General features: G+C 36.8%; 1 protein-coding gene across 1 annotated transcript; it reads left to right on the top strand.

The window, feature by feature from the left end:
- The first annotated feature begins 1,683 nt into the window (after window positions 1-1,683).
- LOC107657150 (homeobox protein Nkx-2.4-like) lies at window positions 1,684-14,695 on the top strand. Its single transcript, XM_016445178.1, has 3 exons — window positions 1,684-2,128; window positions 13,256-13,612; window positions 13,992-14,695. The coding sequence occupies exons 1-3, from the start codon at window positions 1,684-1,686 to the stop codon at window positions 14,633-14,635; spliced, it is 1,446 nt and encodes a 481-aa protein (XP_016300664.1). The 3' UTR covers window positions 14,636-14,695.
- The last annotated feature ends 1,886 nt before the right edge of the window (window positions 14,696-16,581 follow it).

The following is a 16,581-nucleotide window of genomic DNA, read 5'->3' on the forward strand; positions in this document are numbered from 1 at the left end:
TCTCTCTCTCGCTTTTTCTTCCTCCCTGTCATTTTCTTAGGATCAACCCCTCAGGATTGCTATTGGCTTAGGAGGCTGTCAATCTTTATTAACTCGAGGGACATCATGGCCTCCACTGCCAATCCGGGCTATCGCCAGTTTTTTAAAAGAGACGTCTAGATGAACTCCTGCTCCATTCTAGTGATTATTAATTTGTCTTTCTTTTTTTGTTTATGGTGTTTTTGTGTCATACCTTCCTGTTATAATTTATCATCTTCTTTAATCATGTGATTATTTTTCCTTCAGTCTGTATTGTTGTTTGCTGATGACAACCTTCGCTTTACCACGGGAGCTTTGGTCAGGTAGTATGTCACGTGACGTACACACTACAAACATCTAGTGATTCCAGTGTATAGACACATCAGGTTAGAAGTGAGTGCTGCTTATGTATCTTTCTGTTTGGCTAGCTTAGAGTAGGTAAGTAAGGGCATGTAAATGCCGAAGACTTGCTTTCATTGCCCCCTTTAGTTAGGTTAGAGATTGAAATTGAGTTAGATTGGTTTTGTTTTGTTCTTTTCTTTTCATTAGCGCCACTTGTGTTCTTTTCTTCTGTGGGTTTATTTTGTTTTGATTTTCTTATGTAAATATTGTATATAATTTTTACTTAAAGGGGTCATATGATGCTGCTAAAAAGAACAGTATTTTGTGTATTTGGTGTAATGAAATGTGTTTATGCGGTTTAAGGTTCAAAAAACACATTATTTTCCACATACTGTACATTATTGTTTCTCCTCTATCCCCCTCCTTTCTGAAACGCATCGATTTTTACAAAGCTCATCGGTCTGAAAAAGCGAGGTGTGCTGTGATTGGCCAGCTATCCAGTGCGTTGTGATTGGCCGAATACCTCAAGCGTGAGACGGCAATGTTACGCCCCTTGCCACATTGTGATGATGCCCTGTCAGGCCGGAGCGATGATTCAAAAACATGAAAACCCATTATAAACGAGGCATTTGTTGCATCCAGTGGGGACATAATTATGGATTATAATGACTTATACTGTCTTTTTACTCGTTGCGTTGCATCGCACCGCGTAAACATAAAACCATGTCTGCATTTGTGATCGGAGAAATCGCATCATATGACCCCTTTAACCTTTTGTTATTGCTGCTTCTTTATTGTTACTATTATATTTATTATTATTGTTGCTGTCGTTAATATTGATATTTCTTACTTTTCCTTAATTTTGTAAAATAAATTATCCTTTGTTGGCACTTTTGGTTTGCGCTTTGTCTCTTGCCATGTGCATTTACGCAAAGCTGGTCACAATCTCAATGTTACTACTTCCATCCCTAGACTATAAATTAAAAGTTGTAACATTAATGGGGGCTCGTTCGGGATCAGTCCCAAACAGTTTGTGACAGTTTTGTGTGTATGCTGGTAGTAATCAACGGTACTTTAGTTGGGGTATCGCAGTGGCATTCTTATGCAGAATCATTTAGCAGTGTTTGTTTGCTGGTTGTGCATTGTGGGAATGTTTAGCCTGCAGAATTTTATTATCGCCCCGTCATTAGAGCAGATTAATTCATGCAGGAAGCAAGATTTGTTTCTGATAGCTGACCACTATCAGATTGTTGTAAGTAAACAAAGTCGAGAGACACAAAGAGTAAATTGGTACAGTGCTTGACTGAATTAAAAGTTATCCCTATGTCAAATACAGCTGATGAAGTTGTTACTTGCGGAGTTTCAAGCCATGAGGACATTGTTGTGGGGCGTCTCAGTCTCGGGGATGATGATCTGCAAAATGGTAAAGCTGATGCTGAGGCAGAGCCCGATGCTAAGTCCGGCTTGCCACCTTTTGATCCATTCTCTCCCAGCTCTGTTGACTCCAGAGAGGACGCGCAACTGAAAGTCCGCCTGGCCCGGTTGCATTACGAGGCCCAAGAGGAAGCCCAAGCACGTCAGGCTGAGCTAAATCTGCGTTTGGCAGTTCACAGACTTGAAATTGAGGCTGACAAACAGGTGAAGCTGCGACAGCTTGATCTAAAGGCAATGGAGGTTGCTTCTGGATCAGCTGCACAGTCATACCCAGGTCAGGTCCCCACTGATGCTCCTCTGCTGGGTGACTCATCTCAGTATACGTTTGACATGAGTAAGCACATTGCATTAGTACCTCAATTTAGAGAGTCAGAAGTAGATTCTTATTTTAGTGCATTTGAGCGCTTTGCTATTTCTCTTCGTTGATGGAGGGAACAGAGACGTTATGTCCCCATGCCACAACCTTGAGTCACTCGCTGTTGCCGGGACATGTTCTCGACTCCTCAGCATAAAACCTAATGAGTGGTTTATATCAGATTATATGTTAGTTGTGTAGACTGAAACATTCCACTTGTTTTTCGTATTAAATTAAACATTGCTAACACTAAAATTCAGCAAAATTGTTAGCTAGTGCTAAGTTACAATGAATATCAGTACCATAAAAATCAGCTATATATTAATATTATTTTGGCAGATTATGAATTTCAAATAAAAATAATTTACAAACCTTACTCACCAATCTTGCAGTGTATGTTGACTGAAAAGTGGTATGTGTGAGGTCAGAGTTTCCCAAACTGGGGTTTAATGAAAAGATAATAATTAAATCATATAAATGTAATTAGCACAAATAATTTTAAAAAGAAAAACAATAAAAATAAAACACTAAACAGTGTGACCATTAACTGACATCAGAGTGAATATGAATGTGTTATTCAATTCTTGAAATATTCCTTAAAATCTCATGGGGGTATTTCAAGCAAATATTTTATTTCAAATGTTATTTTATTTTATTCTGTTGTTTATTCAGATTACATTTTATTTTATTTTTCATTCTAGGAATCCCTCTACTAGGCAGTGTTGGGCAGTAACGCATTACTTAGTAACGCGTTACTGTAATTTGATTACTTTTTTAGTAATGGAGTAATTTAACGCGTTATAGTTTTCAAAATAGTAATTAGAGTATAGTTACAAGCCGAAGTCTCTATACGTTACTGCCGCGTTACATTGCTGACAGAATGCAGTGTTTTATAATCTATAGATTGTAAAAAGGATGTAGCACACGCGCTGTCCAGTCAAGTGCCAGTGGATTAGAGACCTGGGGCATTTAAAACATTTATAAAATGTGCGTACGCACAGATTTGATCTTAGGGTGTGCGTACGCTAAAATCCACGGCAACTTTCATATTTATAAAAACGGTCTTTGACGTGGAAAAGTACTTACCGTCACGTCAGGGTCTGAGCAGACGTACGCACTTTTCTTTGTGGCAAAGACTGAGTACTGCTGCTATTTGAACATCTAAGCTGCAATAATAATAAAAGCGGTGTACGTGCAAGCGCCGAATTCATCATAAACAATAAATATGCAAGAGATTAATGCAGTGTAGTCCGATTTTTTATTAACGTGAGTTTTTGCGAGATTAAACTGACCTTTTTAGTAGCCTAATTTTGAGAGTTCTTTACTTGCTTTCGTACACAGTTTATTCCATGTTGTTATTTTATTTTATTTTACAAGAGAACTTGCGAAGTCTTGATTTACTACTAATGTGTAAAATAGAAAAAAAGAATAGGCCTATGTCGTGCAATAACGGTTTTAATATATTATATTCAATAACATTGTTAACGGTTTTTATTTATAACATCAGTTGCTTTGCTTCTGTGAAAATTAATAGAGACATCAGCCTTAAACTTTGTTTTTGCATTTACATCAGTTATACTTGTATAAAATACACTATATATTAGGGCTGCCCCCTAATAGTCGACTAATCGTTAGTCGACCAGAAGAGACTTGGTCGACCAAAATTTTTTAGTTGCTTAGTTTGGAAAAAAAACACATTGGCAAAGTAACGCAGATCGTTAACGGCTAGCTAATCTATGGTAATACAGTAGTCTACATCCGGCAGGACATCCAAACGCTCGCTTATCAATCATCCACCACAAATCATCTGAAATATGCAAGTATTAGCAACTTTACATGGCCGCTCAATCTAATGTTAACCTAGAGCAATGCGCGCTATATTCAAGTGTCTGTGTGGCAGCTGAACATTAGCGCTCACTGAAGGACAGATGGAGGCGCCTGTGCGCTCACTTGCCTTAAAATAGGCTACTCCGTAATTTTGGGTCATACAGATAAGAGTAATACATCTTTCAAATCTGTAAAGACTCTATGTTTATTTATGTGCACTCACAATAACAACAAAACGTGCTTAGGCGAGGGCAGCCCTACTATATTTCAGTACATTAATGGCACATCTGAGCAGCATTAGTAAACTGTAAATATAAAGAAATGTCAAATCACATGGCAGGTTTTTTCAGACCGGAGACCATAATCGTGTAATAATTTATTTTATTATGATATGAAACGTCCAATTTCTCTTTCAATAATGTTTTTTAAAGTTTTGCAAGAATTTCGTGATACTAAACTTTTTATTAGTTGTCATAGCAAGTGATTTTAAAAATAGGATGGCTCACTTTTTATAAGATGACTTTTGGAAACCTAACTGTTTTATATTTACTACTACTACTTCTACTAGTTTTTTGTGCGCATGTTCGTTTTCTCTGAATCGCACTTACACACTTTTGAGAAACAAATTTAGGACGGTTTATACGCAACACTTTATAAATGAGGCCCCTGGTGCGGGCGGGTAGACACTCGTGTGTGTGCGGGGTGCGGGAGAATAAAATGATTCACGGGACTCCCGCAAAATAGAATCTGGAATTTCATACATTTAATGGAGAAAAAAGTAACGTAACTAGTAATGTAACTAATTACTTTTGAAATAAAGTAATCAGAACAGTAACGTGATTACTTTTAAAAGGAGTAATCAGTAATCAGTAATTTGATTACATTTTCAGAGTAACTTGCCCAACACTGCTAAGGTAAATAGACCACTGGCTAAAACAAGATAAGTTGACTAAGAGTGTCACATGACTGGTCATTTTAATATGTTAAACAAACACATATGTGTTATAGTAGTCTTAGGTCTGAGATTAAATGGAGTTGTTAGAGTGGAATTTTCTCTTGTTACTGTCATGGTAAAATTTGGGAACAGAAGGAATACTAATAAAATGAGTTTTATATCACACTGTAAAATATAAGGAGAAGTTGAGGAACTTACATGTGAAATAGTTCAAGAATAGATATTGAAAACACACAATACTGTATGCTTATCACAAGACGAACAATCAATTAATTAATTAAACTGCCTATTCTTATAAAAAAAATGTTGGCTGAGTGAGTCAGATCATATTTTAACACATTGGACACATTATTTGAAAGTGTTGGCTTGTCCCCTTCATAATGCCTTCAGAAACAAACAGTGAGTACAGACTACTCATGTGAACTTCTTCCATGATTCATTCACTCAAGTTTTTTGTTGTTGTTTCTTGTTGTTGTTTATGGTCCATATTCCAACATCCACATGCAAAGCCAAACGAATCAGCCCTCATTGCATGTGAAGTTAACAAAACCCATTTTCAATAATAGTGATGACAGTACAAAAAGAATTGTGGTACATGTTACATCTCTATGGCAAAACACACACAGATGTTGGGTCACTTTAAATCTCTGTGTTTTTAGTCAAATGTAACATTTCTCATATAACAAACTTTTGGGGAAGTCATTTTATAAGAATAACCTTCATAAGCAAACAATCAGGAGATCAGGACAAATCAGGACACTGCGCACAAACACAGTAACTGCTCACAGAACATCTGTTTTATAGATGAGAACAAAAATGGCTTTATTTAAGCTTTCAAAACGTCATCCATACATCATTTTCAGTGATGTGGTTTCTCACAGATCATATGACTTCCAGATATGCAATAACAATACATCTCCATCTTAACAGCTGCATGCTGTCTCCCGAAAAGCTGATGCACAGGTTTATTTATACAAGGATTACAATTGAACAATTAAAAAATTAAAAGTTATACAGTTGTCATTGCTTATTTTCATTGAAATTATATATATTTTCTTGTATTTCAGTACGTTATTGGAGAAAAGACCATAAAATTACCGTATGTTTTACAGTAAAAACTGTAAAAGTACAGTATACATACTGTAAATACATTTACAGCAAGTTAAATGGTACTGTACATATGAATACAGTATTTTTACTGTAAGTTTAATTTACAGTAAGTTACTGGCGAACTGCTGCCAGTACTGTAATTTCTACAGGAAATTTTTAACAGTGCAGAAGGTGGTACAAACACGAAAGAGAGAGAAACAAATGTATTGTGCTAGTAACATTAGAAATGCAAAGCCGTTTACAAAATATCTAGTAATAACTAATACACACATATTGAAATTATACATAGCAGGATCATCTGTGCAGCTGATACAATGACATACTCTCAGCCTTTAAATTTTGCACATACTTTTGCAGTGTTACAGTGTACTTACATTATTGTATTGTATTAAAGACATATAAGCATTTACAAATCTAAAACACCCTTTACATCATATTCATGATTCCATTACACAATTATAATAAACTCATACCTGCTCTACCAAAGACAGAACTGGAACTGTGTAACCTGTGTGCTTCCTCTTAGCACAAGTAAGCTGTATGTAATGAAAACCCATTAATGTAAATGACTTTGGTTTCAATTGTATCCAGTGATCTTTCTGAGCAATCTGCACACTGTCAGAATGCATTACAACACTGAATTCGCTCAAACTCTACCAGATGAAAGATTATGTTAAGCAAAGGGAATATTGCAGAGAGTCTAATATGTGTAATACAAAATGGCAGATCTTCGGCAAAGGCTACATTGTGTGTGTGAGACACATGCTGAATAGGTATAACAGAACTGTCATTGCTTCTATTGTAGAGAGGATGGAAGCTTTATAGTGATCATAGTACTTCTGTCCGAAAGAAGGAAATTCAGACTTCAGATGCAGTTGCAATAATCTGAGTGTAAGGAAGCAGAAATCAAATGAATTGAAATTTTCATTTTTACTAGGGAAAGCATTTTTATCAAGATAAATGTTAAATGTAATGCTTCACAAAGCCTTAGATAGATGTGTTATAGTGTTACATGTTCTATTTTCATTTAATCTGAATAGTTTCTTATACAGGTGCATCTCAATAAATTAGAATGTCATGGAAAAGTTCATTTATTTCAGTAATTCAACTCAAATTGTGAAACTCGTGTGCACCTGTACAGTTATGTAGCAGTCATACTCCCTATAGCAAGGAATAATAATTATCACACAATATATAAATCATTATAAATCCACTCCATAAAAGAGACGTATACAAAAGGACTGAAGGATGAATTAGAATAGTAGTTTTGTGATTACAGCAGTGCCTCATCTGAAGGTCAATACACAAAGGCACTTGTACATGCCAACAAGAGAATAAATAAATACATATAATAATGTCTTAGCTTTTACATGGAGTTTTTCCCACAACAAACATAACATTAAATCCTTTAATAATAGGCTCTGTCAATATTTTTTACACAGAGTCATAGGCTAAGAGTTTACACCATGTTATGCAAATATACACGCACGTTTGAACGCTGTCTGCATCAGTAGTGACACTGTAATAGTAACTGTAATGGATAGATTTTTGCTGTTAGTTTCTGTCCTTTTTTTTGACAAAGCTTGATTGTATTAGCTTGTAGAATTGAGCTTGTCAAGTGAAATGGAGGTAGCGAACACTTAAGCGTTTGTGCTGAGACTGATAGATCCCAGACCTTTGTGAACAATACATTAAGTTGTCTGTGTATTATAGTTCAGTAACTGAGGTAAAACGTTAAAATTTGTGTTCATGATATGAGCGCACGGCAGCAGATGTGAGGTCACTGAACTAGCGTTATATTTGAGTCTCTTGAGAGCCATTTCAGATTAAAGCTAGAGGTCTCCTCCATTAATAATGCAAGCATGAAAGCTGCCTCTCTGTTTTGTTACCACTTTTAACACTAAGCCACTGATAGAAAAAAACTATGCAGATCAAGATGATTCTATTTCTTTGAACAAGCTTATTTTATTGTACTCTCTCTCTCTCTCTCTCTCTCTCTCTCTCTCTCTTTCATCGGTGATTATTTGATTGAGTTTGTTATTGACGCTAAAAATGCAAAAACAACAGATGTAGGTGTTAATTAGGTCAGAACCTCGGGTTGTTCATCAAATAACAGTTTAGCTGTTTTATTCCATCTACATATATTATATTATATTATATTATATTATATTATTAGTGCATATGTTGTGTAAAAATCTATTCACTCTGTTATCATATAAACAATTTCATCCTATTTTGAAGTATTTTTCCTACTTTTGCCACCACAGTCTGTACTTTAAATGTGCACGACAAATATAAGAGTTAAATGCAAATGTCCATTTTATCATCTTAAAGCCGATACAACTATACACAAACAAATCACAAAAGAAAAATCGAATTATTAGCAAAGCAGCATTTTGAAGCCAAACAGAAGTTGTGTATTTTTCACAATTTAGTCAAAACCAACATTTTCAATCACTTTCAAAGTTTATTTATAATTCACATTAATTTGAAACTTAATAGAAACGAATTACCTATTTACGCAGCAATATTCAGTCATGTTTCCGTCTTCCTGCTTTCATTCTATCACAACACACACACACACACACACACACACACACGTAATATAATATGTTCTTTTTTTCTTTCTTTCTTTTTCTTTAGTTCAGGGAACTACGGCAGGCCTTCATACCACGATAAATTGTAAATATCCTCTATTCTCAAGCACCTTCGCGAACTCCGTGTTATAGGATTGTTTTATCATGTCAAAAAATGTATACAACGTGTAAGCTAATCAGCCTTTTTAAATATAATTCTGGAGATGCAGTGTCTCTCCAGCTCCCGGTGTTCTGCAACCTATTAGCATCATTTCGTCCATCGAGTTCCATTAATTACATTTGAATGAAAACTTGCGCGGAAGAATAAGATTTTGGAGAGGCCTGCCAGATACTTGCTCCTCTTGGGAGGACCTTTAACCTTCTTAACGGTGGGTATGCAGTACTTAAAGGCTTCTTTTTACTACAGCTGGGAAGCTGGGACGTGCACCTGCCTGCTTATAGTACAGAATGTTCGACATCAGCGAAGTGGCAATTGCTTCATGTGTAGAATGATTACTGTATGCTAATTAAAGGACGAATTACAAAATGTGATAAAAGCAATCTTTTATTTCGAAATATACATATTACATTTCCCCTACTTTAATTACACCTTGTCTGCGCATTGCATCTATTTTAGATGTTAGATTTAACTTATATAGATAAACAATAATATAATTCATTTCCTGACTGTTTGAAGATAATATTAATTCGAAACCATATTAAAGCGACTGAAAATGTCATTTCATTTTAGACAGTGCGTTTAGACAGGACAAAGTAATAACCGTGAGATGAAGGATTTTAAAGAAGGCTGTTTTGAAGGCTGGAGATGTGATTCGTACTTGTTATATATTTGATGAATATTCAAATTACATTTTGAAACACAGAAAGGCATCTAAAGAATCTCCCTGAAGCCTATAAATGTTACTTTATTTCAATATAAAATAATGTATTTTTAACGATTATAATATTTATATTAAAGTTGGTGTCCAAATGAGTAAGGAAACTTTGAAATGTGCGATATTTATGTATTCAATATAGCTACCGTGAAAATGAAAAATATAAACATTTAATGTAGATGCAAACTGCTTAATATTACTTTATAGTATGTTACATAAATGTAAACGCCTTAGGTTAATATGTTGCTAATAGTTTGTGTAAGCTCTGTCTGAATATGGTAGGCCCTATCACACCTGGAGTAATCGTGTTTGATGCTGGTGAAGATTTGCACGTACATCTATGGAAACTTACATGAAAAACATGTAAGATCGCTCATGCAGGAGCAACCTCACTGTCATGTATTATGGATTTTTGAATTTTGTGAGTGACTAATCATCGATAACACAGTGTTTCAAACAAATGCATCTACTGAACAGTTCCCTTAGATGAAACAGCAAATATCACTGATTTTTGTAGCTTTTATTTTTATTTATTATTATTATTTTCATTTTATTTCCATTTGCAATTTATGATAAATGCGCCCCAGAACAAGTAGACATTCAGCGAGACCTAGTCTTGGTGTTCAAGCTGTAGCCTGACAAAGAAAAAAAAAATATGAATGAATATGCCGATCTTAATTAACATAATTGTCCTCTAAATTAATTAAAGAAATAGTCGCGGGTTGTGGAGTATCGGGATTCTATGTATCTTGACTCCTCATTGTAACACATTTACCCCGGAGGAAACTGCAGGCTTTGACACGTGCAACACCAGTCTTATAATTGAAATAAATAGCCTACTTAAACTTGATATCGGATATCGGTGGATGTTTTATTTATGCAAGAGATTTGAAACACTGACTTGTTGACCAGAAATGTATTCTTTAAATAGCCTACTTAAACTTGATATCGGATATCGGTGGATGTTTTATTTACGCAAGAGATTTGAAACACTGACTTGTTGACCAGAAATGTATTCTTTGTATCGCAACAGCTAGGGGCCATAGTTTGGCTCGTGAAGTTAAGATTATATATATACACATTTGTTTGCGTTTTGTATCACATTTCAAGTTGTGCGTTATTGAATGTGATGCCAGTACACAATATCACCACTCCGAACCCGTGTGCCTATAGGCTATACCGCAAAGCAGACATACAACTAATACTGGATACTTTGTTTCATAGTCGGTTCTGTGAAATAATGGGTCAGGACCTCAGCTCTTAGTCCAGGCTCTCTTTCCCCTCGCTGACCCTTGATCCATCAAGCACTCCAGTGGACACATGTGTTTGCCCATTCACTCTGAGGCTTATATTTACGCTCTGCTTTAAATGAGGATAGTTGTTTAAGAAATGCAACTAATTGCAAGGTATAAACCAAACGTGAATTAAAATAAACAGCAGATTAAAGATTCAATTGCGTTTTAAAAAATAACGTTCAAAGGAATACTACACGCCATGCCTTTTATTTTGATGGCAAGCCAATTACCAACAGCTCTTGTCATGCATTAAAGAAGAAGGGCCATAGGTGACAGCTAACTCGCAGCTAAGTCAAACACAAACAAAACTGCACAAGCATGTCTTAGGAATACCTGCAAGTCACACGTAGACACATAAACTCGCTTAGAAACGCGTAATTAGTCAAAGCATATTGAAACAAATCTAAACTCGGTAATATTTGTTTTTCCGCACATTCACCGATTAATGCGGTTGAAAGGTTAATCAATATATTGCACTGAAACAAAAATACATGCGCCAGAATCATTTATGATATACTGAATGATCCTAAAGTAATATGTATTTATAGCTTTAGTAACTAGTGTAACTCATTCATCAGCCACTGTTAGTTTCTTCGATATTTGTTTAGATTATCTTATTATTTTCATTTTTTTTTTTCCGGGACTAACATTACAACTACTAACACGCAGACACACATATACGCAGACACTGTTTTTAGGAAACATATTTGCAGAGACATTCGGCGAGTTCCTAAACTTACATGGATATTAAAACACAACAAGTAATCTAAATTAAATACGGCAAAAAAACAAAACAAAAATGCAAATAGATGTGATTCATTTCCCAGGGCAACCTGTTTCAGTACCTGAGCAGATGTTGTCCAGTATATCCCAGTCCCATTTCTGATGATAGATTTTTTTCACGTGTTCCTTCCCCATTGAAGTATAGCCTACAAACAAAACTTTTTTAGTTTTTCTTGAGTGACTTGGTATACTTGAAATGCTAAGCGGTCGCACATCCAGTGGTTTCTCCAGCATCAGAGTGAGGCGGTTGCTTGGCCCTCGGTCATGCTCTCTGCCTTAATATTCCACAAGGTTGAGTGGCCCTCATTTACCTAATGGATCAGGCGCACAAAACCTTAGACTAGTTTCTCGCTCTGTGAGTCACAAGCCAAACTATATGTGATGCTTCGAACTGGCTGGTCTCAGAATGAACCCAAATTAAACACATCGACAATTAAACACTTAAATGTGATTTGCTGAACGTTTAGTCAGAAGAGAACGCTAGATGTTAGTGCTTGTTTTGCGTTGTACATTTACAAAAATAGTAGAAATGTGCAGTGTTACTAAAGCCAAAAGTACTTAACGAAATGTCACCTTACATAGGCTACTTGCACAGTATATCCAAATGTGTGAGACCAGCATCCACTCACGTGGTCGAATTAGACAGAGGTGTGTTTAACATGACTGAAGGATACAGGCATGTGAATGTTTCTTGTTCCTAAACTTGAAGCAATAAAACATCATAAACGTACAAGCTCGGCTTATCTTTGTTTCCTTGCGCACTTAAAATGTAGAGCCTCGCTTTTACATTTATATGAAGTGCCAAAATTAGGCCACGCAACATGTGCACTGTACACGTGAACTGTAATTTCTAATATCCATAGGCCTGCTCACATTCGTGAGGTTATTGTCCTGGAAAGAGTAATAGCAATTTGAAACAGGTCGGGTGAATTACGTTAAATGAGAGTTTTATTATCTTTACACTGTGGATCTTGATTATAACGATTGGTGCTGAGAAAATACCGCACTTTTTAAATGTTCAATGTTAATTTTTACAATATGCATTCTTCATAAGCTTATATTATTAAGATACGTTTTCCAGCGTTCCAGTTTTATATAGCGATTACAAACTCTTCGTTTAATTAAAAACTTATTTTAAAAAGTAGTTGTACTTCCAATGTCGATTTTATGTGGTCATATTTTTTTTTTACTATGATCGTATTTGGGAGAGACCCTTAGCGCTGCTTAAGACGCATAAATTAGGTCATAGACTGGAGGGGGTCTTCATTGTGCCACTCTGACAGTGCGCACTGGCGCTTATGACTCTCCGAGTGCTCTCAAAGTTGGAAAAAGTACGGAATTCCCTATTGACGCAGATAACAGCGCCTAAAAAAAGCAGAAAAAGTAGACTTCAGACAGACTGACAAACGTCCGCTCAATTCGAGATATGAGAGAGCTTTTGGGGACCATGTCAGACTCGTGAATTGTACGGCAAAAAGGAGAAATGTGACCACTGAAAATGTTCAGTGATAAATGTAATGTGAAACTAGCAACATTTTTTTTTCTCAATTATCTTGCTGAGATGTCAATGACTATTGTTTGCTGGTCCAGGGAGTCGCTCCGCCCCTCATGTTTGTCGTAAATCTGGCGCCTGGCTACAATAAACCTGAGATAAGAGTGGCCAGGGCTCGCCTCCTTCTCCAAGGCGATCAATCGGATCTCAGGCATACTACAAGCGCTCTCTTACGTCGACGTCCACGAGAACAGAGCTGATACAACAACACGGCTGCGCTCCCCATTGGGAGCGTACCGGCAACCTCAGGTGTCCCAGACTGGCATGCAGCAACACTCTATGGGCCACAACGCCACCACCTACCATATGCCACACTCCGTCTCCCAGTTCTCGCACAGTGCAATGGGGGGCTACTGCAATGGCAGCATTGCCAACATGGGGGACCTACCCTCTTACCAAGAAACTATGAGAAACAGCGCAGCAGCAACAGGGTGGTACGGCGCCAATCCTGACCCTAGATACTCAACAAGTAAGTTCTCTTGCATTATTCTGATTTAGCTCTCGACGTGTCGCTCGTTGCTTTTATGTACTTATTTACTGAGTTTCCAGCGAGTTTACGTTCGTTTTACGCATCAGTATCATTGCTCATACTTTGCCTTCTTAGCATTGTCGCTGCTTTTGTTAGCTACTGCTAAATTTCCCATCGTGTAGATTCATGCTTAAGTTAATTATAACTGAAACATTTATATTCGTTGATTTGTGCACGCGTAAATGCTCCATTGTGATGACCATTTCAAGACTGTTGCTGCACAAATTATTACCAACTTAGCCCAACACTGCTACTAATTGAACGGCCGTACATCTGTATGCATATTTTGAAGTTTCTAGATTCATGGGACCTTCCACAGGTATGAACATGACAGGAATGGGCACGCTGACAGGCATGGCCGACACCACCAAATCCATCCCACCTTTCCACGCAGCGCCAAGGAGGAAACGACGGGTGCTCTTCTCTCAAGCACAGGTCTACGAGCTGGAAAGGAGATTTAAGCAACAGAAATACCTCTCAGCGCCCGAGAGGGAACACCTGGCTAGTATGATACATCTAACCCCGACGCAGGTCAAGATCTGGTTTCAGAATCATCGCTACAAGATGAAACGACAGACCAAGGACAAAGCAGCGCAGCAGCTTCAACAGCAGGGCAACCTGTGTCAACAGCAGCAGTCGCCGAGGAGAGTGGCTGTCCCTGTCTTAGTGAAGGATGGCAAGCCTTGTCAAGACGGCTCCAACACACCGACGCCAAACCAACAGCAGATGCAGCAGCAGCAGCAGAACGGTTCCGGGGTCGTGCTTCCTACCTCCAGTAACTCTATGAACCAACACCAAACCCAGCAGGTCAACGCACTGGTCCAGGCCCAAGACCTGGAGGAAATGTCCCCCAGTCCCCCCTCACTCCACTCGCAGATGAACAACATGGGCCAGATAGACACTACTGTAGATTACACAAATAACATGGTCACGTCAAATCTGCTTTATGGCAGAACGTGGTAGGACCGGGCATCTTTTCTTTCCTCCATTTTTCCTCAAACTTTAGCGTCCTCTGAATTAAGAACTGCGAGCCAGGCCAAAAGCAGACGGTGCTTCGCACGCCGGGCATCCGTGTGGCGGGTGATCGGATCAAATGAGCCAGTTTTTGAGGGAAATGTACCACTTTTTAACAGTTTTTGTGGTCACAGTTTTCTACAATGACCCTGCTACTCATAATGGACAAAATAACCGTTTCTAGCATCACGCTCTATGTTTGGGACCTCCTCTTGTTGTTCTAGTAGAAGGCTGTCTGCTGTTAAACAAAATTGCTGCTCCACATCTATGGCAATGCCAGGACACGGGAAGCAATGTTTCATATTCCAGGTATGAACTTCTAGCAAGAACTGGAAAAGTTCCCAGATCTCAGTAAAAATGCCTGAACGTGCGACTGAAGCGACTATTGTAAAAACTAATGTATTCATTTAGAGAAATGAAAAGTAGGGACTGTATATTTGGCTAACACTTACGTTTCTGTTTGCTTGTAATATTAATGTTTAAGTCTTTTCGTTGGTCATTTATTCTATTCCTTTTTTTTTTTTGGTAAATTAAAACAAAGACACAAAGACGATGGCTGCTGTATATGTTTTAAACCAACTGAACGTTAACAATAAATCAATTAAAGCGCACGCCATTGTTGGGGAATTAATGTGTGTAGAGTAATTTCTGTGAAGAGCGTTTTCATTCAAATAATATCTGAAAATACATTTAATATTAAAAAGTCGATGGAAGGAAACTTTTCACTGATTCTGAGAGAAAGAACCCTATATTTAGATACCAACAGTTTTTAATGTCTGCCCTTTACTTTTAAATTTGCGTCCATAGTTAATTATTTACTTGAATTTGTTACAAATTCAGTTACCTTTCCTAATTTAAATATTTCTGAAGCCTACCTTACACAAAAGGTGGTATTAATAATAATAATAATGTGCCACCAATTTATAATTTTAGGTTCTATCAATTTATATTACGCAGAAGAGAGAACACATTTTTTTGTCATCTTTTGGTTCGTTTTATTTAACGTGTCTGACATTTCAGTGGCTTTTCTGTTTGTTCATATCCAAAGAATACATATGTATAGTTACGTCTCATGTATTCAAAACACGAAAATAAAACTGCATACATGTTTAGAATTCTATATTATCCATGTTGTTGAATGCTACTTGAATATACTTAGTAATTAAAGGGCATACATTTAGATTTGCAATAAATAGATCCTTTTAATTTTGTAATAAGCCCTAAAATTATTTTTAATTGTTTTGTTTTTGCATATTTACATTTTCAGTACCGTGGACTTCAATAATAGATTGTAGATTGGCAATAAAAGTTAATGCGAATATAGTCCGAAATTGTTTAACATGATTTGCAATTATGTACCTTGTAAGAATAATTTTGCGCTGCAAGCGATTTAAGCAGACTATAGCTATTTAATTGTAAATATAAAAAGCAGAATGCGAGTTTAAAAACGCTGACCCGCATGCAGTAGCCTAATGAATTATGCGTACCATTACCTGGAATACATGAAATGATCCAACAAGTCTCAGAACGATCGGACAATCATTAAGGCACATCACATAACAGAACAAATACAATAAGAATAAATGAAAACAGGAAAGTGGTGATTGGAACCTTTTTTTTTCTTTTTTGTCTTTCCTGAAAGAGCTATGAGCGTTCTGAAGTTATGTAAAGTGGTTCAGTGACAAGCCCTGAAATTTGAAACAAGACAGTTTTCACTTTTTTTTAATGTTATTTTATATGGAGTTATTTGCAATGCTTAATCAAAAACGATCCAAAGGAACACAAAACAATGCCAGTCGACATGATTCATATTCACATCATTTCAAACGACACAGGCTGAATGTAATGTGAATGATGCTCTGTTTGAATGAATATCTATTGTCCAAATGGCGCAA

This window comes from Sinocyclocheilus anshuiensis, unplaced genomic scaffold, assembly GCF_001515605.1.
Source record: "Sinocyclocheilus anshuiensis isolate Anshui unplaced genomic scaffold, SAMN03320099.WGS_v1.1 scaffold1891, whole genome shotgun sequence".
Lineage (NCBI taxonomy): Eukaryota > Metazoa > Chordata > Actinopteri > Cypriniformes > Cyprinidae > Sinocyclocheilus > Sinocyclocheilus anshuiensis.